Source organism: Myotis brandtii, unplaced genomic scaffold (genome assembly GCF_000412655.1).
Source record: "Myotis brandtii unplaced genomic scaffold, ASM41265v1 scaffold506, whole genome shotgun sequence".
NCBI classification, from domain to species: domain Eukaryota; kingdom Metazoa; phylum Chordata; class Mammalia; order Chiroptera; family Vespertilionidae; genus Myotis; species Myotis brandtii.
The window spans coordinates 2,886,840-2,908,320 of NW_005369287.1; the positions used below are offsets into that span (position 1 = coordinate 2,886,840).

A 21,481-nucleotide genomic window follows, 5' to 3' on the forward strand; every position below is an offset into this window, starting at 1 on the left:
CGGTAGCCGGTCGCTGGTGTGTTCCGCTCCGGACGCCGGTTTCGCTGGGACCCAGGTCCCCAAAGGTGCCACGAGGGGGGTGAGATGAGGTGCGCCCACACGCTTCCAGCTTCGCAGTTTTCCAGGAGGGGGGGGATTCTAAATAGCGCGCGAGAGGAGGAAGTCTTGGGCTCCGGTTTGGGGCGCCCTCCCTTGCCCAGTGTGTGCTCTGCGGGGCGCTCCGGAAGGAGAAAATGGGGTCAGGGGAGGCCCCCCCCCCCCGCAATGGGAACTTTGGGTTCATTGCTTTCGAGACGTCCTCTTGCCAAACATCTCGTGCCCTTCTCGCCACTCCCCGCCGCCTCCTCTTTTTGACTTGGATTTTCCAAACCTTCCGGGTCTGGCGGTCGAGGCCGAGGGCGGGCTGGAGGCGGGCGGCAGGTGGCAGCCTGAGCTGCTGGAGGGAGGTCTGCGGGAGCGAGTAGGCGAGGGGGCGACGGGTCTGGCGGAAGAAAAACAGCAGGGAATTGAAACCGCACCAGCCCCTCTGCACATTCCGCCAACCAACTCTGGTTCCTCCAGAATCTGGGTGGGCCGAGTCCGGGGCACGTTTTAAGTAGAAGTGGTGAAATTCGGGCCCATTGACCTGTAAATCATACCCTTTGATCAAAGGCTTAGAATAACTTGCCTAGAGCAAAGTCACACATTTCCATGAAACCCAGAGGTTAAGAATCTTAAGTATTTGGAAACACCTACTGAACATATTTTAATTTAGAGTTGCTCTTGGGAAAACGTCAGCTCACGTGAAGTATTTGCTACCCTGACTACTGGGGCCTGTGGCTCCTGTGCCCCAGATTTTTTGGCCAGGAGGCCTGGAGGAGCCCCCCAGGTGAGAGCTAGCCCGAGATGAGAACCATGGGAACAGTGGCAGAGACAGATGTGTTCGGGGAAGACAGATCTTTATATTTGGGTGGCTGTGGGAAGGGAGAGAGATGGGTTTATAGACGAGGAGCTGGTGGGCAGGGCAGTCCCCTGAGCAATGGTTGCTCATCTTTGTGCAGCATCGCTCAGCAGCGGGGTCCCCTCCGACTGCCTTGCCAAGGCTCACACTGGGAGGCTGGCCTCCCCCCAGGAATTCTTCCAGGTCTAAGTGTCCCTGCCTGGACCTGGAGCTGAAGAAAGCTACCAGTGGACCGCTTTCCGTGATTCCCTGGTTTACATTTATCTTTTTTAACCCTTTGAGTGCCGGGAGCGCTATCGCGCTCCTCCTGCAGTGTCACTATTAGATGCTAGTAGTTCACTCTTTATTGACAGATGGCACCTAAGTGCAGATTACTTGTGATGCCAAATGTTTGTAGTTCTAAAATTGGCCTTTGGCATTTTTATGAAGTTTACTCAGATTTTGTAGCCTTAAATCTTCGAAATGGCGTCCAGTTCTAAGTCTGCTTTTATTATCTAAATATTTTAGATTTTTTTATCAAAATCTTATTAAAAGTTAAACAATATCTTCATTCATGTATTCAAAGTCAACATTAATTTTGTTTTAACATGTTTTGTTCAAATTTTTTTTCTACTAGTATTTTATAATACAATCAGCAAACAATATATGTAAAATATGAAAACAAATGTAGTAAAGGTTTCCTTAAGTTTTTGAATATGTAACTTCATTTACTTGCGATTCATGATTTTTTTTCCTAAACTGCTGTAAAATCAGCAAAAATGCCTTGGCAATTTTAGCATAGTTCCTAGGATATTGGTTGGCACTCAAAGGGTTAAAATATATTTTTTAAATTGATTTCAGAGAGGAAGGGAGAGAGGTAAAGAGATAGAAACATCAATGATGAAAGAGAATTATTGATTGGCTGCCTTCTGCACGCCCCCTGCTGTGGAGGGATGGAGCCTGCAACCCAGGCCTGTGCCCTTAGCCAGAATCGAACCTGGGACCCTTTAGTCCATCCACTGAGCCAAACCGGCTAGGTCCCTTGTTTACATTTATTTAGAACAGCGGTTCTCAAACTTTTAACTGTCCTAGGAATTAAAATTAAAAATATTTATTAATCTATTACATGTTAAGAAACTTATGTTTTTTGGGAAAATAACAATGTTTCTCCCTGAATTTTAGGGTGAAGAGTGGTATTAGTTTTTACTTTTGCAAATGTCTTTCATGTTTGTCTTAATCCAGGACAGTCGGAGATTCCTAAGTGCGCCTGTATTCAGTGTTGCCATAGCATACGTCACGTAGCATCTGAAAAGCTCCGCTGTGCGCTCATGAGAGAATGAGAAAGGGAAGGGCAGTGATGGCTTAGTATTATTATGAAAACAATTTTAACTAAGCGGACCCCTGGAAGGGTCTCGCAGACCACACTTTGAGAACCGCTGGTTTAGAATAACGTTTTTCTTACTGTAAAAGAAACTCCATACGTTTTTCCTTGTGGAAAAAAAACGGAAAAGAAGAAAATGAAAGCTGCCCATCATGTTACAACCCACTGTGTTTGTACTGCCATGATGAAGTGTGGCCACTGATGGGTGGTGTGGAGTCTAGGCAGGTTGGGCCCCTGTAAGTGACCCTCAGGTTTTGAACGGGGACCAGAAAGCGCTAACGTTCCACAAAGCTGATGCGGGTTCCTGGTTGCAGGCGGACCTGACCTGACCTGGAACCCTCTCCTTGGCCACTGTCCTTTCTAAGGAACTCACCTTCCAGAGCCCACCTGCACAGACCTGCCAGGGGACCCTCTTAGGAGCTGAGAAAATGGTGATCTTCAGGCACCTCTCCCTGGTCGGGAAGGCCGCGCTGGCTGCCGGCACTGTCTTCGTGTCCATGATTATCTCCCGCTCCTACCTGTCCGAGAGCCTCGAGGTCAGGGCCTGGCGTTGGCTGTTCCGCCTGCAGCTTGCCCTGTTTGCCAACTCGCTCATGCTGATTGGCTCCCTCTACATCTGGCGTAGCATTGTCAGCAACCTTAGCCATTCCCCGGCCTCACAGTCGGCCTGTTTTCATCTTTGGAAGATGGCAGTCGTGGCCTTTCTGGCCCTGGCCCACTCCAGTTTCTTCACCATGCTCTTTTTAGTGGCCGAGGAGCCCTATCTCTTTTCCTTGGCCGCCTACTCCTGCCTCGGGGCGTACATCATCATGCTGTTCTTCCTCTGTACCCTCAGCGGCATGGAGCAGGCCTACCAGCTCTTGGCCTGGCGCAGTGGTCGGGTCGTGGGCAGCCTGGACAAGACAAGGAAGCTGGCGCTCAGGCCGGCCCTGGCAGTGGCCGTGACCGCCGTGCTCAGCGTAGCGGGGCTGCTGAATGCTGCCCAGCCCCCGGCGGTGAAGACCGTGGAGGTGCCCATCCGTCAGCTGCCCACCTCGATGGACAACCTCAAGATCGTGCTCCTCTCAGACATTCACTTGGGCCCCACCGTGGGCAGGACCAAGATGGAGATGTTCGTGAGGATGGTGAACGTGCTGGAACCGGATGTCACGGTGATCGTGGGGGACCTCTGCGATTCAGAAGCCTCAATCCTGCGGACGGCTGTCGCTCCTTTAGACCAGCTTCATTCACGCCTGGGCACCTACTTCGTCACCGGGAATCACGAATACTACACGTCAGATGTCAGCAACTGGTTTGCGCTGCTGGAGTCCCTGAATGTCAGGCCGCTGCACAATGAGAACGTGAAGATTTCTGCCACCCGGGCCCAGCGTGGTGGTGGCGAGGATGACGACTGGATCTGCTTGGCCGGCGTGGATGACATTGAAGCAGACATCCTGCACTACTCTGGCCACGGAATGGATCTTGAGAAGGCGCTGGGGGGCTGCAGCCTGGACCATACCACCATCTTGCTGGCTCACCAGCCCCTGGCTGCCAAGAGAGCCCTTCAGGCTCGGCCGGATATTAACCTGATCCTTTCTGGGCACACACATGCTGGGCAAATCTTCCCCTTGAATGTGGCGGCCTATCTCCTGAACCCCTTCTTTGCTGGTCTCTACCAAGTGGCTCACACCACATTTGTATACGTCAGCCCAGGCACGGCCTACTATGGGATCCCCATGAGATTGGGGAGCAGGGCAGAGATCACGGAGCTCATCCTGCAGCGGGCTCCTTGAACCTGGCCCCGCCCTCATCCTCTGCCCTTGCCCTCATTCTCTGTCCCTCTTCAGGGTGGGTTGCCTGCTTTACGCCCTCCAGCCTTTCCTGCCCAGCCCTGCTGACACACCCTGGCCACAGGCTGGTTGGAACAGTGATTTGTGGTGGGGCTGCCTGGCAGGTTAGCTCTGTAGATGGCCAGTTGCTTTCTTACATGCATTTGTGAGGCCACTGAAGTCACATGCGTAAGAACGGGCATCTATTGTCCAGATGATGTGGAGTAAACCCCCGTCTCTGCAGAACTCCCAGGAATAAACTGAAAGAAACATGGGGTTGCTTGAAAGGGATGCCTCTAGAAATCAGAGTAGGGAAGGAACTCTGAGTGCCTTTCAAACCCTCTTTGGGACTTAGGCAGTTGCCAGAATCATTGATGCAGAGCTTTCTGGGTAAGGGGCATGTTGCTAGTAATCTGGGAGAGCAGGCGAGATGGAGGCCCCTCTGGCTGCTGGAGAAGAAGAATTTATTTTCCCCTTGGTTCTCTCAGAGTCCCATCTATTGAGAGAATTGACAAAACCTGCTGGAATACAGAGCTCATCTTATTCCAGACCTTGAGTGATGCTATTACTGTCTGCTCCTCCTGGGCCTTGGGGTTTGGGGGTGGGGTGGGAAGAAACAGAGCACCTTGGTAGGTGATGGTAATAGTGCTGCCTGGGGACTCAGAGGGTGTTTGCCTCCTTTTATACAATTGGGTGAGGTCACCCTAGGGACAGGCTGCTTTTCCCTATTTAGAGATGAGGAAATGGAGGCAAAGGGCATTGGCAACATGACAGGGAGTTTCTGGGGTGGAAACCACGTCTTCTACCTCCCAAAGAAAGTGTTCTCTCCACTATCTGGTGGTTCAGGGTTCAGACAGTAACCAGAAGTCAGAGAACAAGGACCTAGAACCTGATATTCTTTTCAAATTGGTTTGCTTGAGGCTAATTTCACTTCACTTGTGTAACTACGTGGACTGGTTTCAGTTCAGTGTAGGATGTCTGAGGAAGAGTCAGGAAATTGGAGTCCCACCCCAGGCTTGGATCTGACTTTTTTTTTTTTTTGGGTGGGAAACAGGCTCCCTCTCTCCCAGTGGGGAAGTTGCATGGGGAGTGGCAGGCCCCTGTGCTCCAGCAGGGCCTTGAGGCCTTGCCCCCGGCTGGGCCCCGGCTGTGGAGTGCTGGGAGCATCCTTCCTACCAGAGGGCTTCCAGTCCGCTGGCCTGACCTCCGTAGAACTGTCCTAGGACTCTAGCCACAGAACCATAGGGCCATCTCTGCTGGCCACTGGACCCACAGGAAAACAACCAGAGGTTACCGTGACTGGCCCTTGTGCCAGAAGCAAGAGACCCTTTGCCCCTGGGGTAGCAATAAGCAGTCCTGTTAGGAAAGGCCTCTCTGAGGAGACTGAGGACCTGGGCTCAGCGTTGACATGTTTGTGACCGAGAGCCTTTCTCCGACGGGGACCACAGGCACCGCTCTGATGGGAGAGGCCCCCCTGCTGCTCCCCGCCAGGCAGTGTGGGCAGGTGACGACCTCCCTGAGCCTCGGTTTCCCTCACCCTAAAATGGGGATAATTATCATGTCTACCTCAAGTCTGTCTCGTGGGGAGGGTCTGGGACTTGGCGTGGGAGTTACATGTGGCACAGTCACCAGGGAAGCACTCAGTGTTGTTAATTTGTGAACACAGTGGGGCTTGCTAAGGAACTGTGTTGGGTGCGGGTGCCCCAGGGGTTTATGGAGCAGACAAACCTCGGGGACGTGAGTGGGTCCCGGGCCGCCTGCTGCTGGGCACGGTGATTTGTGGGGGTTTGCTGTGTCCTCGGCCTGTGTTATGTCTCCTGTGCATGCTCTGCCTGGTGGATAATGGGATCCTGAAGACCACCCTTCTTATTTCCAAAGTGTTGACAGCAGGCCTTCCTGCCAGTGCAGTGTGACTGATTCCTCTCCATTAGACACAAAACAGGCCCACCTTACCTGTCCAAGGTATAGTCCTGCTTGGCTTGTGTTCCATGGTGTGGTGGGAGTTTCCCAGCAGAAACTTCTCCGTTACCGTCCAGACAGGGCCCTGAAGGGTCGCTCGCCGAGGCACCGTCTGCACCTCTGTCCTTCGCCCATTTACCTTCTTCTTTTGTTTATGGCTAGAGGAGGTGGAGAGAAATATTTACTTGGAGCTTGAAAACTCTTTCAATTTTATTTTAGTTTATTATTATTTTTTAAAATCTGTAAATGCAAGTTAAAATGAAACGTTTTTAAGAAATTAACAATGGCATGTGTAGTGTGATCCTATTATTGTAAAATGTCAGTGCATTAGTCCCACTGTCATCCATTCCAAACATCCCTCCATCTTTTTTCCCTTTGTTGAAAACTTTTTATTGTGAAAATTTTTAAATTTTCGTGAAGTACACAGAACAACCTCCTGAACCTCTGTGGGCTCACCACCCAGCTTCCACAGCTGTGACTGTTCTGCTGTTCTTTTCTCATTTACCTCTGCCCCGAACTGTTTCTCTTTTTTGGCTGGACAATATTAAACAAAACCTTAGAAAATATAATTTTACCCCAAAAATACTTCCTTATGAATCCTTTCTAGAAAAGTATATACATAATGCTATTATATCCAAGGAAACTAACAGTAATTCTTTAATATCATCTACTATCTAGTAGGAGGTTTGGGGGCTAGAAGCCAGGTCTTCTACTTCTCAATACAAGTGTTTTTTTCCACTGAGGGTTAAGCAACTGTATCTGTTACAGGTGAGTAACAGGATTCAAATACAGTTTACTGTCTAAAGAGTTAGTATTCAGTTGTTCCTGCTTATCTCAATTGTTCCCCCCCCCCCCACCTTTGGTAAAAAGCACATAGCATAAAATTTAGCATTTTAATGATTTTTAAGGGTATAGTTCAGTAGTGTTAAGTATAGTCACACTGTTGTGAAACAGGTCTCCAGAGCTTTTTTATCTTGCAGATCTGAAACTCTATACCCATTAAACAATAGCTCCTCTTTTCCCCTTCCCTCAGCTCCTAATAACCACCATTTTACATTCTGTTTCCATGAATTTGACTCCTCTGGGTACCATATATAAGTGGAATCATGCATTGTTTATTTGTGATGGCTTATTTCACTTAGCATCATGTCCTCTGTGTTCATCCATGTGGTAGCATGTGACAAGACTTCCTAAGGCTGAATAATATTTCTTCGTATGTATATATCACATTTTGTTTATCTATCCATCAGTGGACATTTGGGTTGCTTCCACCTTTTTTTTTTTTTTTTTTTTTTGTCTACTGTGAATAATGCTGCTGTGAACATGGGAGTGCAAATATCTCTTCAAGACTCTGCTCTGTATTCTTTTGGAAAAATACCCAGAAGTCAGATTGCTGGATTATATAGTTCTGGTTTTTCATTTTTTTGAGGAACTTCCATACTGTTTTCCATAGTTGAACCATTTTATAATCCCACCAGCAATGCACAAAGGGTCTGATTTCTCTCCATTTTCACAGAACTAGTTACTGTTTGTTTGATTTTTTGTTAGTAGTGTGAGTTGATAACTTACTGTGGTTTTGATTTGCATTCCTCTGATGATTAGGGATGTTGAGCATCTTTTCATATGTTTGTCGATCATGTTTGTATATCATCTTTGGAGAAATGTCTAAGTCTTTCCCCCATTTTAAAATCAGGTTATTTGACTTTTTGTTGTTGTTGAGTTGTAAGAGTTCTTTTTATATTCTGTAGTACAGGCCCATTGCAGGAAGATTCCTGCAAGAATAGGGCTTCCTGTTGCCCGAGCAAAGCAGAGAAGGAAGCGAAACCTGCCGAGGCGGGCTTTGCTCCCGCCTCCACCAGCCCCGCCCCCGTCCCCACCTTGCTTCTCTGCAGCTTCGCTCCCTTCTGCAGCGCTTGGCTTCCTTCTACATTGTCTTCAGTCTTCGCTCCGCGCCTGCATATGCAAATTAACTGCCATCTTTGTTGGGTTAATTTGCATGCTCATCTGATTGGCTGGTGGGCGTAGCGGAGTGACACCAATTTGCATGTTTCTCTTTTATTAGTGTAGGTATTAACCCCTTATCAGATATGTGATTTGCAGATATTTTCTCTCGTCCATAGATTGTCTTTTCCCTCTATTGCCCTTCATGTGCAGAAGTTTTTAAGGATGCCCCATTTGTCTATTTTCGCTTTTGCTGCCTGTGCTTTTGTTGTCGTACTCAAGCAATCATTGCCAAGTCTAATATCATGAAGCTTATGATCCATTTTGAGTTAATTTTTATATATGATGTAAGATAAGGGCCCAACTTCATTCTTCTACATGTGGATATCTAGTTTTCCCAACACCATTTGTTGACGAGATTGTCTTTTTCCCATTGAATGGTCTTGGCACCTTGTGGAAGATCACTTGAGAAATACTTTATATTTAAATTTTTTATTTAAAAATAAAAACTATACACTTTTTTCTGAGATGAAGGGGCAGAGTTAAGTCTGCAAATGTCTGTGAGTCCTAGAGGATTGGGAACTGGTCCCAACTGGGCCCATTTCTCCTCCATCTATCATTTCCCCTCCTCTTCCATCGTAACTTACACTCTTTACCCACAGTCCTTTGGGATGCTCAACAAAAATCTTTACAAAATAAGACAGACATAAATTAGTAAACAAAATTAATAAAAATAGAATGTAGCAGCTCATCCACAAATTTTCCAGATCTATATCGATTCTCACCATTCCCTGTGGTGGTTTTGCTTCTCTAGCCTGACTTATGTAATGGTGTTTCCATGACATTTCATGTGTGAAAGATACATAGATCTGAAATAATTCAAGTTTGTGTTATAGTCATCTGAAATATTCCTTCTCTTTCTCTTTGTTTTGTGAACTAAAGGGTCTGGGAAGCCCATGGTGTATAAAGACTCATCCACCTCTATCTTTTCCCCTTTCCTTAATCCCTCTCCTGTCAACCATAGGTGCTAACAGTCTAGGAGGCTTAGGGCTCTGTCACCTTAGAGCTGAACAGTTCATGTCAGGAATTCTGTAGGCTTTTGGGTCTTTAGGGTGAGTTGAAAGGGTTTAGGCAGCGGTTCTCAACCTTCTGGCCCTTTAAATACAGTTCCTCATGTTGTGACCCAACCATAAAATTATGTTCGTTGCTACTTCATAACTGTAATGTTGCTACTGTTATGAATCGTAATGTAAATATCTGATATGCAGGATGGTCTTAGGCGACCCCTGTGAAAAGGTCGTTTGACCGCCAAAGGGGTCGCGACCCACAGGTTGAGAACCGCTGGTTTAGGGGATGAAGATCCACTGAGTAAGTGCTTACCAGCATTATAGGGAGGGATCTGAGGACACATCTTCACATAATTGGCATGACCCCATGTAGTATCACAGAGCTCCTTTCATTTCTTTATTCTAGTTGATTGAGTAAGTGCTTACCAGCATTATAGGGAGGGACCTGAGGACACATCTTCACATAATTGGCATGACCCCTAACGTGTGGTATCACAGAGCTCCTTTCATTTCTTTATTCTAGTTGAGGAATGTGCACAGGTAATGCAAATATAATATTGTTATTCCCGAGGGTTAGGAAACTTGGGGGATGTTCACATTACTTGATGGTGTAAATATCAGTGTTATGATTAATGGTTGGTTTGGTTTTAATGCTTATTTACTACTGAAATAATCTAAACTCAATAAATAACATAAAAATGTTATGTTGGACAGTATTAAATCCCTAATGTGTATTTGGTCTTAGGGTATCTTGTTTATACTGCTGTGTTGTTGTTTTTACCTCCAATAATATATGTATTATGTCCATGAGGGACCCTGGGAAGATGCGGGCTTGGCCTTGCTTGGGATTGATTTTATTTTACATGTTTTCTATGACCTCATGCACTGTAAGTACTGATGCTACCACACCCCTGCAAGTGTGAAATAAAACTGGCTCTTCAGCATTTTGTCCCAGTGCTAATTAATTTAGAAGGGGTGGAATTTGCACACAGGGCAAAGTTTACATTCTTTTCATTTGTGGGGAATAGACTCTGCATTCCTCCCTCACATTTCTTGACCTCCTTCTGTTGGTGGTGCCACAGTGCACAGATATTAAGAATGCTGGCTCCTTTAGGCTGGATCCTCTCATATCCTTAAAGGTCATTTTGGAGCCATGAAGTGGATTTTCCCTGTTAACCTTGACCATGACAGTCACCAATTGGAAGCTGTCTCTTAGGTGATGCTGCTTCTGTGGCTCTCCAAATCCATCCTCTCTGTCTGCTTTTCTATTTTTTTTTCTTTGTTTGTTAATCCTCATCCAAGGATATTTTTCCATTGGTTTTTAGAGAGTGGAAGGGAGGAGGAAAGAGAGAGAGAGAGAAAAAAAAAACATCTATGTGAGAGAGAGACACATCGATTGATTGCCTCCTGCACATGCAACACCGGAGATTGAGCCTGCAACCTAGATACGTGCCCTTGACTGGGAATCAAACCTGCGACCCTTCAGTCCTCAGGATGACACTCTGTCCCCTGAGCCAAACTGGCTAGGGCTCTGTCTGCTTTTCTAAGCTTCAGTTTCAGAGACTTGTCACTGCTTCCCAGGTCCAAATAACATGTTGTCATTTGTATATCAGACCAGAGGGACAGCCCATGGAATGTCCTCACAGTCAAGGTCTCTGGGAGAAAGTGGGGCAGTCAGTAGGGCCCTGGGGCAAGAGAGGATGTGTACTGCTGTCCTGCCCACTTACAAACAAGCTGCATTTGATCCTTTTTATTGATAGTTTTGAAAAGATTAGAACATTAGCCACAAACCAAATGCCAAAGGCTCTGTTGACTGTTCCTGGTAATCCTCTCTGCACCCGCAGGGTAGGTGGCCACATCATCCACCAGGATCTGTTTTTCACTGGGGCTCACAGGTCATTCGAATGGGGTGTGATGGGGATGTCCTGTGAGTCTTTGTGGAGGGGGCACGATATCTGCTATTTCAGGAGGAATTGTGGTCTTGCTTCTGATTCATCTTGAGTGGAGGGGGTGTCCAGTTCCAGGACCTCCACTCAGCCCTGTCCTTCGTAGTGGCTCTCACTCATGGTGAGGGCTCTGGGGGTTGTTAGGTAAAACCATCCCAAGGTGCACTCAGGACCAGTGAAATAGCCATCAGGTGGGTCCTCTGACTTGTTGGACCCACTGTGAGAAGGACTTGGAGCCAAGACTCCCTCTCTCCCCGGCCCAATAAGGGAGAATGATGGCATTTCAGGTCCTCTGGTGTCAGTATCAGCTCAGACCATACCCAACAATCCTCAGAAGGTCTGGGGGTGCCACTTGCCTTAGGACGCAGGTACCCTAAGTCCCACTGGGGAAGGATTGGGAACTATTGCGTGTATAGTACTTGGAGTGGCATCGCAGGGCCCTCCCTGATGGGAATCCATCCAGCCCTTTGTTCAGTCAATTGGCTGTCAGAGCTGGCAACTGGGGGAAGATATCAATTTTCCATTGCAGGAGCTGACACCAGCCTTTGGCTCATGAGTTCTTGATTTGTTTTTTCTTGTTAGACACATCAAGCAACCCCCTCGCTGGTTGCCCAACCATCTCACCCTCTAGGAACGCTATGGTTTATGAGCCATTGCTTAAGATGGCTATTGGCCAGCACACCTGGCCTTGCTGGTCATTGTTGTCATTATACCCACCTACTCCTGATGGTCAGATGGTCTCTCTTTGATTGTCAGAATCTCATAATCCCCAAACACTAGGGATCCCAGGGCCAAGGCAGCATCTTCTATCACCCTTTTCCTACAGAGGACAACACGCTCTTTGGCTTCTCAGAAATGCCAGGTTGCTCCTCCCTGGGCATTCCTCACTGAAGGGAGTGTCCTGGGGAAGTACAGTCAGATGGTGGCTTGTGAGCCACCTCATACCTTCCTCAGGATGCCAACGCAGTCCTGGCATCTGCAGCTCATTTCCTGCAGGCCAGTATCAGGTCCAGGTTCTGGAGAACCATTCTAACAGCACAGGGGGGGTTAAGGTGCTTTACCAAGATGCTAATTCACACGTCATGGGAGAGTGCACCATGCCAGCAAACTTCCCTCTATCCAGCTTTCTATTCTGACCCCTCCAGATGCACTATCAGTGTCTCCGTGATTAAGTCCTGAGCCTTACTTTTCTGGAAGGAGATGTAGGTCTCTAATTATTGTCATGGAAGCCTCAGGTGTTCACAGAATGCTCAGAGTGGATGGCTTACATGAGCCCGTCAGCCAATCTCTTTCTTCAAAGCTTTCAAGTCTGTTACAAAAGCCAGGTTGTCATGGAAGCCTCTGGTGTTCACAGGATGCTCAGAGTGGATGGCTTACATGAGCCTGTCAGCCAATCTTTCTTCAAAGCTTTCAAGTCTGTTACAAAAGCCAGGCAACCTCACAGTGCTTACAATGACCAGTAACACACCCCATTCCAGGGGTAGAGCTAATGCAGATGCCACCCCTCCCCTTCTGCCTGTACCTCCTCCAAGTCCAGCACAGGTGAGGGCCTTAGTATTTGCATTGCCGCACCACCCACTTAGCACCAGCTGCAGGGTCCTTGCTGCTGTTTGACATATGAGACATCCAGGTACAGACTCACATCCTGAGCATCTGCTGTGTAGGCCACACCTTCATCTGGGTTCCTCTGGAAGCATAACATGAAGCAGGGGCTCCGGTGCAGGTGGTCTGAGAACTAACTCAAGAGCGCAGAAACGAGGGACAGGTGGAAAGAAGCAAAAGCCTATATGAGGACGTGTGTTGTGGTTCTCACTCTACGCAACAGCCATGATTCTGCCAAGATCATTTTTCAGAGTAATGAGTAATCTAGCGATCTCCAAAGATGATAACTGAATTTCCCCCACTCTGTGTATTGTTACAAACGTCATAGCTGTTAATATCCATGCAATCTTTTTTTTCTTTCCTGTTGATATGTCTCTTAAGTCTCTCTCTCTCTCTCCCTCCCTTGCCGCCCCCCCCCTCTCTCAAAAAAAAAAATAATGCTCGAAATTTTCCACCTGGGGGCAGTGGAGCCTCTACAATTCAGCCCCTGTGTCCTACACCTACACCTAACCAAGCCCCTGGTCCTATTAGTTCTCCCTGATGTCCACTGCCCACCCCTCTGTTACCACCATGATCCAGGTCTCTGCTTCCTGTTTTGCCACTTCCATAAAAAGCCAGTGTCCTGAATATTTGAAAGCCTACCATTCTTCTGTTTAAATTGCTCTCCATAGCTCTTGGCATAAAGTCCCGGCCCTTGAACTTGGAGTTCAGGGCTCATTCCATCTGGCCCCTGCCCATCTCTGTTTCAGCAGCTGTCATGCTCCATCTGTACTGATGTCTGCAGCTCTCTCCCTTCCCTGCAGCCTGCCCTCTCTGCCAGTCTCACACACAGTTTCCTCTGCCTACATCACCTTTCCCTGTGGTCAACTCTACCTCACCCTAGGGTTTCATTTAGGCGAGTAGTTGTCTCTCTCTCTTTTTTAAAATATATATTTTTATTGATTCAGAGAGGAAGGGAGAGGGAAAGAGAGATAGAAACATCAACGATGAGAGAGAATCACTGATTGGCCACCTCCTGCACATCCCCCACTGGGGATCGCCCACAACCCAGGCATGTACCCTGACTGGGAATCAAACCTGGGACCCTTTAGTCCGCAGGCCGATGCTCTATCCACTGAGCCAAACCAGATAGGGCCAAGTAGTTCTCTCTTAAAAAAAAGTTTTTTTTTTTATTGATCTCAGAGAGGAAGAGAGAAGGAGAGATAGAAACATCAATGATGAGAATCTTTGATCGGCTGCCTCCTGCATGCCCCCTACTGGGGATGGAACCCACAACCCAGGCATGTGCCCTGACCAGGAACTCCTTGTTCATAGGTCAACACTCAATTATTGAGCTACACCGGCCGGCAGGCCAGTAGTTCTCAACTCTGCTGCACATTACATCATCTGGGGCAGTTTTAAGAAATACCAATGCCTGGGCTCCACCTAAGATCAATTAAAATCTGAATGTCTGGAGTGTGAGGCCTGACTTTGCTATTTTAAAAACTTTGCAGGTGATTCTGACGTGTGGCCAAGGTTGAGAACCACAGTTTGGGGTGTCCCTTCCTCTGGGAAACTTTCCCTTGCCACTCCCTGCTTCCCCCCCGCCCCCCCATGCCTGGGTTACATGTCATTGAGTACTGCTGTAACATTCTGCTCAAATCCTTTTTTATCCCCAGCTTTATTGAAATATAACTGATGGATAGCATTGTGTAAGTTTAAGGTGCACAATGTGATGGTCTTATCTTTATCATCTAGGCCTCACTAGGTTAACCCTTGGGTTTCTTCCTTGTTAGAGGGAAGCATGTGGGCTGTGGTCACATCTGTGTGGTCTGTGCTTACTCAGCACACAGTAGGTACTTGATAATATTTCTAAACAGATGGTAGGGAGCTATTTGGGCTGGATTTTGAGGTTGTTTTAAATGCAGGATGAGGTTCCACTCTGTGGGACGAAAGCCTGATTCTATCATCCGCCAACATAATTTCTCGCCAACTCCTCCCTGGCTTTTCTGAATCCCTTCTCCTAGACATGTGGACTTCAAACAACCCTTTCCTTTTCCCCCGTTCTTCCAAAGTTGCTTACTTCCTTCAGGCTTGTTTGTTCAACGAATATTCCCAACTCCTAGGCTACCCTTGAACTCACAGAACTTGTGAGAAATCCTTATTTGACACTTTGTCATATACATGCACTGAAAAGGTTTTCAAAATTGGGGCATCTGGCCTTAGCTGGTTTTGCTTAGTGGATAGAGCGTCGGCCTGCGGACTGAAGGGTCCAGGGTTCAATTACAGTCAAGGGCACATGCCTGGGTTGCTGGCTCGGTCCCCAGTGGGGGGCCTGCAGGAGACAGCCAATCAGTGATTCCCTCTCATCTTTGATGTTTCTATCTCTCCCTTCCTCTCTGAAATCAATAAAAATATATTTTTTAAAAATCGGTATATCAAATTATTTTTGTATTTTGTGAGTTTGAGTATCTTGCCTTTGAATGGAAATTAAAGCCTTGGTTTACTAGAAGAATAAATTGTCATTAAAATGATTATTTTATGATTATTTATGTGTCCTTATTTTTGGAGTAGCTTTATTGAGATGTAATTCACATACAGTAAAGCTTCCCATTTGTCCCAAAGCAATCTACTTGGGGTGTTTTCACTTACAGTCAGTGTTCCATGCCCTTGTTGGACTTCAGACCATGTTGGATCTGGAACACATGCTGTCACCCTTGCTTCAGATATGACGTCAAGGCCCTCTCCCCTCAAAAGCTCTTACTGACTGTGATGCTGCCATGAAAAAAAAGATTTAAAAAAAATTCATATTGTGACCTTTGAAAGCCTAAAAATGCACAAGGAGTCCTACCAACTTTTCTTGAAGACCTAGTCCTGGTGGCACCTGTGGCCTCCTGTTGCTATTTTCACCCACCAGGGGACAGTATTTCCCTCTGCCTGTTGGCCTCTCCTTTGAGACCTTCCCTTTCAAATCCTAGCATTTTTTCTTTCTGAAGTCGTGCCAAGTGTTCCTCAAAATTTGATTTGACTGCTAGAAATACATGTTACATTGCAACCACGTAGAGACCTACGTACATATGCCATTCTATATATACATGTATAATAAAAGTTTCATAAAATAATACTTGTCTTTACTACGTGCAATACACTCTGTTTTCTAGTCTCTCTTATTAGCAAAAGGTGCCCATCATCACCCAAGCTGAGTGCATGACTCACAAACTGGGTCGCAGCCCACAATGTGAGAAATACTGCGTTACAGTTCACTCAGTCTGACATCCTGCATGTTTTTGGATGAAAGGAGGCAGTAGAGAGGGACCTGCCCAGGTTCCACGCAGGTGGAACTTAGAGCAACACCTAGGATGAGGCTTCAGGACTTCTAATCTGTTGCTTTCAGCCCAGTGATATTACTGTTGAGGTACATCCAGTGCTCCGGCAGGTCACAGCCACAGGGAGGGAGGGATGCGTGTGTGTGTGTGTGTGTGTGTGTCTGTGTGTGTGTGTGTGTCTGTGTGTGGGTGTGTGTCTGTGTGTTGTATTCCGGGCATCCTGGGCTTTGCTACACCAAGAAAAGAGTCACCGCCAGTAGGGTTTTCCCTTTGGAGATAGAACTCCTGCATCTCAGCCGCCGACTGTCAGATCGGTGCTGGACTCTGGAAGGTGAGCCCTGTGGAATCCTGCACGTGGGTCCTGCTTGGTGATTCTGTTACCTGAGTGAGCCTACCTGGCTTAGCTGTGGTTTGTTCTGTAGCCCAGAAACCAAACATTCCCTCCATCAACACATTGCGCAGATTGAATAGGCAGGGAGTCACCTGCCACTCTCAAAGTGTCTACCCCCAAAATGCTGCAGGTGCAGGCTCTCACGTGGTCTCACCCTTTGCCCTGTAGAATGCCTCCCAGAAGACTTTTGAGATCGACTACAACCACAACTGCTTCCGCAAGGATGGCCAGCCGTTCCGCTACATCTCGGGCAGCATCCACTACTTCCGTGTGCCCCGCTTCTACTGGAAGGACCGGCTGTTGAAGATGAAGATGGCTGGGCTGAACGCCATCCAGATGTAAGTAGGAGGGCACTGGGCTCTCACCTGGGCCCGGGCAGCCACACCTGGAGAGAGAGTACAGCTGCGTTTCTCAGCGCAGCTATTTCATTGCTCAGGTTGGGAAATAGTGTTGTCCAGTGTTCTGGGAGGGGCTTCTCGGGGTAATTCATCACCTCTTCCAATCTTGAACGTCATTGCCAGAAATCATACGAGTATCAGCTTAAAAAGGCAAAGGGAAGTATCAATGATTGAGCGTTCACCATGTGCAGGGCACTTGACATGAATGATTCCATTTCTTCAAGGTCTTACCATTCCCATGTGCAGCTGGTGACACTGAAATTTGCCCAGGCACATGTTTTTGGCCAGAGATCCATCTAGGATTTGAAGATAAGGGTGTTTGTAAGTAGTTATAACTTCTCTCAGCTCGTAGGGGAATATTCCTTGTTAGGTAGATTCCGGAAACCCAGTCTGTTTTCAGGGTTCTTCTGAGTTCATGCTATCGCCCGGGGTTATAGAATTACCCCAGGAGCTATCTCTCCTCATCTCTTTTCATGCTGTTGCAAAGTGACTAATTGGGAAGAACTGGGGTGGCTGGCCACTCTGGTTTTTGCACTGCTGATGTGAATTGCCGATAACTTTGCAAAACTAAAGGGTGAGAAAAACCCAGAGGCAGATTCCCGGGACAGATAACTTAGGGGGAACCCCACTTGTTTTTCTGGTTGTAAGGCCACTGGGGTCTGTCTGTAGTTTCAATCCTGTGCTCAAGGGGACCAAGACTCTCTGTTCCAGGGGGCCCTGAAAGCTTAGGATGGTGGAAAAAGGACACAGCCAGCCCAGCCCATGTGGCTCAGTGGTAGAGCATCGACCTATGAACCAGGAGGCCATGCTTCAATTCCCGGTCTGGACACGTGCCTCGTTTGTGAGCTCGATCCCCAGTAGCGTGCGTGCAGGAGGCAGCCAATCAATGATCCTCTCTCATCGTTGATGTTTTGATCTCTCTCTCCCTCTCCCTTCCTCTCTGAAATCAATAACAATATTAAAAATTTAAAAAGAAGGACACAGCCAGTGTCATCAGAGAGACCGCTGTGATGGCCATGGGTGGCTTCGTATTTAAATTTATATTCCGTGCTGTAGGCAGCCAGGGGTGCCGGTAGGGACACTTGTCATTTTATCTCCTGCGTCGTGTTCCTGACAAAGTCTTCCGTCAGGAGGACAAAGGGGTTGAAGCTTTTTCCATTTTTATTAAAAAGTACTTTTCAAAAAATACGTGTAGTTATGCATGATGACATTTCAAAGACAAACCTCCTATATGATAGCAGTCCCATAAGATATAACTATACAATGTCTGTCACCAACTGCCGTCATAGCCATTGCAGCATTGAAGTGCAACACATTCCTCGTGTGTTTGTGGTTATGCTGATGTGAATATACCTATTGTGCTGCCAGTCGGAAGTGTAGCACATACAGTTACTAGTATGTACAGTACCTAATGCTTGATAGCGATAGCAAGTGACCATGTTACTGGTTAATGTGTTTACTATACTATACTTTTTAGTGTTATCTTAGGGTGTACTATTTCTATTTTATAAAAAAAAGCGATAGCAAACCATGTTACTGGTTAATGTGTTTACTATACTATACTTTTTAGTGTTATCTTAGGGTGTACTATTTCTATTTTATAAAAAAAAGTTTGCTGTAAAACAGTATGCCATGTTACCCCAGCCTCAGCCTCATCCATCTCGTGTTTACAGTGTCTCTATCTTTTTTTTTAAAAAATGTTTTTATTGATTTCAGAGAGGAAGGGAGAGGGAGAGAGAGATAGAAACATCAATGATGAGAGAGAATTGTTGATCAGCTGCCTCCTGCATGCCCCCTACTGGGGATCGAGCCCGAAACCCGGGCATGCGCCCTTGATCAGATTCGAACCCAGGACTCTTCAGTCCTAGGCCGACACTCTATCCACTGAGCCTAACTGGCTAGGGCTACCGTGTCTCTTGATTGCTTCATGTTCTCTCCTGCTTGATTTAATTACATGTGGTTTTGCTGTACAGGCTTGTAGCCTAGGAGCAGTAGGCTAGACCATCCAGGTTTATAAGTGCACTCTGTGATGTTTGCACAACGACAAAATTGCCTAATGACACATTTCTCAGAACCTATCCCTATCATTAAGTGGCTCTGGTTATGTATATGTATATGTATATGTATATGTATATGTATATGTATATGTTACTACTTTAGCACAGATATTTTCATTTTTCCTAAGCTTTTCACAGGTATATGTAACTTTTACATATTAATAATTCGTGTTCATATAATTCTGTATCTTTCTTAAAGTCAAACAGTAAATAGGAATGGACATTCTTTGTGGGTCATAAACTTGAAAGTGTGCCCCCCCCCTCCCCCCCCCGCCCCACACACACGTTTGATTCGCTTGGGTAGCCGCTGTGAAAACTCGAAATAAGGCCTGTTTCCCGAGAGGCTGCCTCAGGGAGAGGCCTGTGCGTCCTGCAAGTTCATAGCTCTGCAGAAATTCATGCAGGACATCTGGGTTTCTGAGCCGTTTCCAGGAAGGGGCTGTGTGTGTCTTGGCAGCTACGTGCCCTGGAACTTCCATGAGCCCCAGCCAGGACAGTACCAGTTTTCCGAGGAGCATGACGTGGAGCATTTTATTCAGCTGGCGCACGACCTGGGGCTGCTGGTTATCCTGAGGCCTGGACCCTACATCTGTGCGGAGTGGGAGATGGTGAGTGTGGCGAGGCTGGGCTCTGCCTGCCTGCTGTGTGTGACCCGGGTGGGCTGGCAGGCAGGGAACCAGCGGAAAGGGAGTTCAAGCAGTTTAAGTAAGTCTCTAGTTCAGGGGTGGGCAAACTTTTTGACTCGAGGGCCACAATGGATTCTTAAACTGGACCAGAGGGCTGGAACAAAAGCATGGATGGAGTGTTTGTGTGAACTAATATAAATTCAAAGTAAACATCATTACATAAAAGGGTACAGTCTTTTTTTTTAGTTTTATTCATTTCAAACGGGCCGGATGCGGCCCGCGGGCCGTAGTTTGCCCACGGCTGCTCTAGTTCCAGATAACATGGAGCCTGTGACTGTAGCCACACAGGTGTCTTTTCCCTTAGGAGACGCCTAAGCAGAGGGGAACAGGTAAGGGTCAGAGGGGTGGGTCCTCCTCTTGGTGGTCACTCACATAGCTCAGTTTCCTCATCTGAAAAAAGCAGGTAATGGTGGAGGCTCTGTCTACCCCACAGGCTAGCTGTGAAGCTAAGTGGAATTAATCTATAGCTAAGGCTTTGATTCTCAAACCATTAGTATTCATAAAGAGTGATCTTATTTTTACCACGTTACAATTTCTACTTTCCCTGAAAGTTTCCAGATTAGAAAGCCCAACTCAAAATACCCCTTCTCCATGGAACCTTTCTTCCCTCACTGCTAGCAGTAATTTCTATCTCCCCTGAGTGCCTTTCATGAAATGGACCTGGCATTGGTTTCTTTTTTCGCTTTCCTACCCTAGGGAGGATTACCTGCGTGGCTCTTAGAGAAGGAAAATATTGTTCTCCGTTCGTCTGATCCAGGTAAGTTGTGACAGATGCCTTGAGAGAATTTATGAACGCATAGACAACTTATATCGTGAGAATCCGGTATTTTGAAGGCTGGGGGACTTCTGTGCAGACACTTCTGAAAGTTTAGTGAAAGTGTTTATTGTTATCCACTGCAGAATGCTAGACACTGCACGTGTAGGAAATAGACTTTCTTGAACTTGACCAGATCTTGCTGACAAACTGATAACTCTTTGAATTGGCAATGGGCCCTGTTTGCGGTTGACCGAGTGACTTCAATGCTTTCTCCTCGTACATTCTTAGAATATTGCAGGGCCGGGGATAGCATCTAGCTAATCCCCATGGCAGGCCCAGTAGCTGGAAACGTGTGACTGGATTCCTCGGTAGCTAAGAGGCTTTCTATCCCTTTATCTCCGTTTGCAGATGTAAATGATAGGTCTTTGTTCTTGACTTTTTAAACCACTAGATATTATTTTAGCTGTAAGCCCTGATTCACTGCATTTCTATCTTCTGACGACTTCAGTTTCTCTTGGTGGTGGCGGTGGTGATGAAGGTGGTCATAAAAGCAGCTAACACGGATTAAGTTTACTGTGGAAAAGGCCAGTGCGTGATGCTGTGGGCACATTTCCTTCCCGCATTTGTATTCCCCTCACATTTTGCACCCTTAGTATATGATTAGTGTTTTCATATGTATTATCTCATTTAATCCGGCAACATGGCCGGCAACTTTATATTATCCCCATCAGACAAGGTAAATATAAAGGGTGTCCCAAAATTCACGCAAGAAGTAATTTTGATAGAAAACATGGGTTTATAATTAAAAATTGTAAATTTTTTATTGATTCATAAAGTAGACAGTATAGGGTTATGTATGGAATAGCGTATCAGGTAAATGGCCTCCACGGCTTTCCTGGCACATACGCACTCTTTTGTTGAAATTTTCCATGACCGTTTTGCATAAATGTGGCTGAATTTCGATGAGGCTCATTTTCCTCTTGATGGCTTGGTTAATCGACAAAATTGTCACATTTGGGGTTCAGAAAATCCACAAGTGATTGTTGAGAAACAAATGCATCCACAACGTGTCACTGTTTGGTGCGGATTTTGGGCTGGAGGCATCATCGGACCATTCTTCTTCGAAAATGCGGCTGCTCAGGCAATAACAGTTAATGGTGCTTGCTATCTCGACATGATAATCCAGTTTTTTGTGCCTAAATTGCAAGATATGGATGTGGACGACATGTGATTTCAACAAGACGGTGCCACATGCCATACAGCC

The 21,481-nt window shown here is 46.7% G+C and overlaps 2 protein-coding genes across 4 annotated transcripts in view; both read left to right on the plus strand.

Annotated features, from left to right (window-relative positions):
- The window catches only part of GLB1 (galactosidase, beta 1), a 75,194-nt gene that overhangs the window by 3,212 nt on the left and 50,501 nt on the right, over positions 1–21,481 (plus strand). Inside the window, exons 3-6 of the mRNA XM_014548381.1 lie at positions 7–79; positions 16,488–16,657; positions 19,232–19,382; positions 20,157–20,217. Coding sequence (XP_014403867.1) covers positions 7–79; positions 16,488–16,657; positions 19,232–19,382; positions 20,157–20,217 — 455 coding nt within the window. The remainder of the gene's footprint in view (positions 1–6; positions 80–16,487; positions 16,658–19,231; positions 19,383–20,156; positions 20,218–21,481) is intronic.
- On the plus strand, positions 14–7,219 carry TMPPE (transmembrane protein with metallophosphoesterase domain). Of its 3 annotated transcripts, XM_014548418.1 has the most exons (3): positions 38–89; positions 755–868; positions 2,615–7,219. In XM_014548418.1, the coding sequence occupies exon 3, from the start codon at positions 2,729–2,731 to the stop codon at positions 4,070–4,072; it is 1,344 nt and encodes a 447-aa protein (XP_014403904.1). In that variant the 5' UTR covers positions 38–89; positions 755–868; positions 2,615–2,728; the 3' UTR covers positions 4,073–7,219. The 3 variants fall into 3 exon arrangements, with proteins under 3 accessions (XP_005877167.1, XP_005877170.1, XP_014403904.1); XM_005877105.2 differs by lacking the exon at positions 755–868 and having other exon boundaries at positions 14–89; XM_005877108.2 differs by lacking the exon at positions 755–868 and having other exon boundaries at positions 14–65.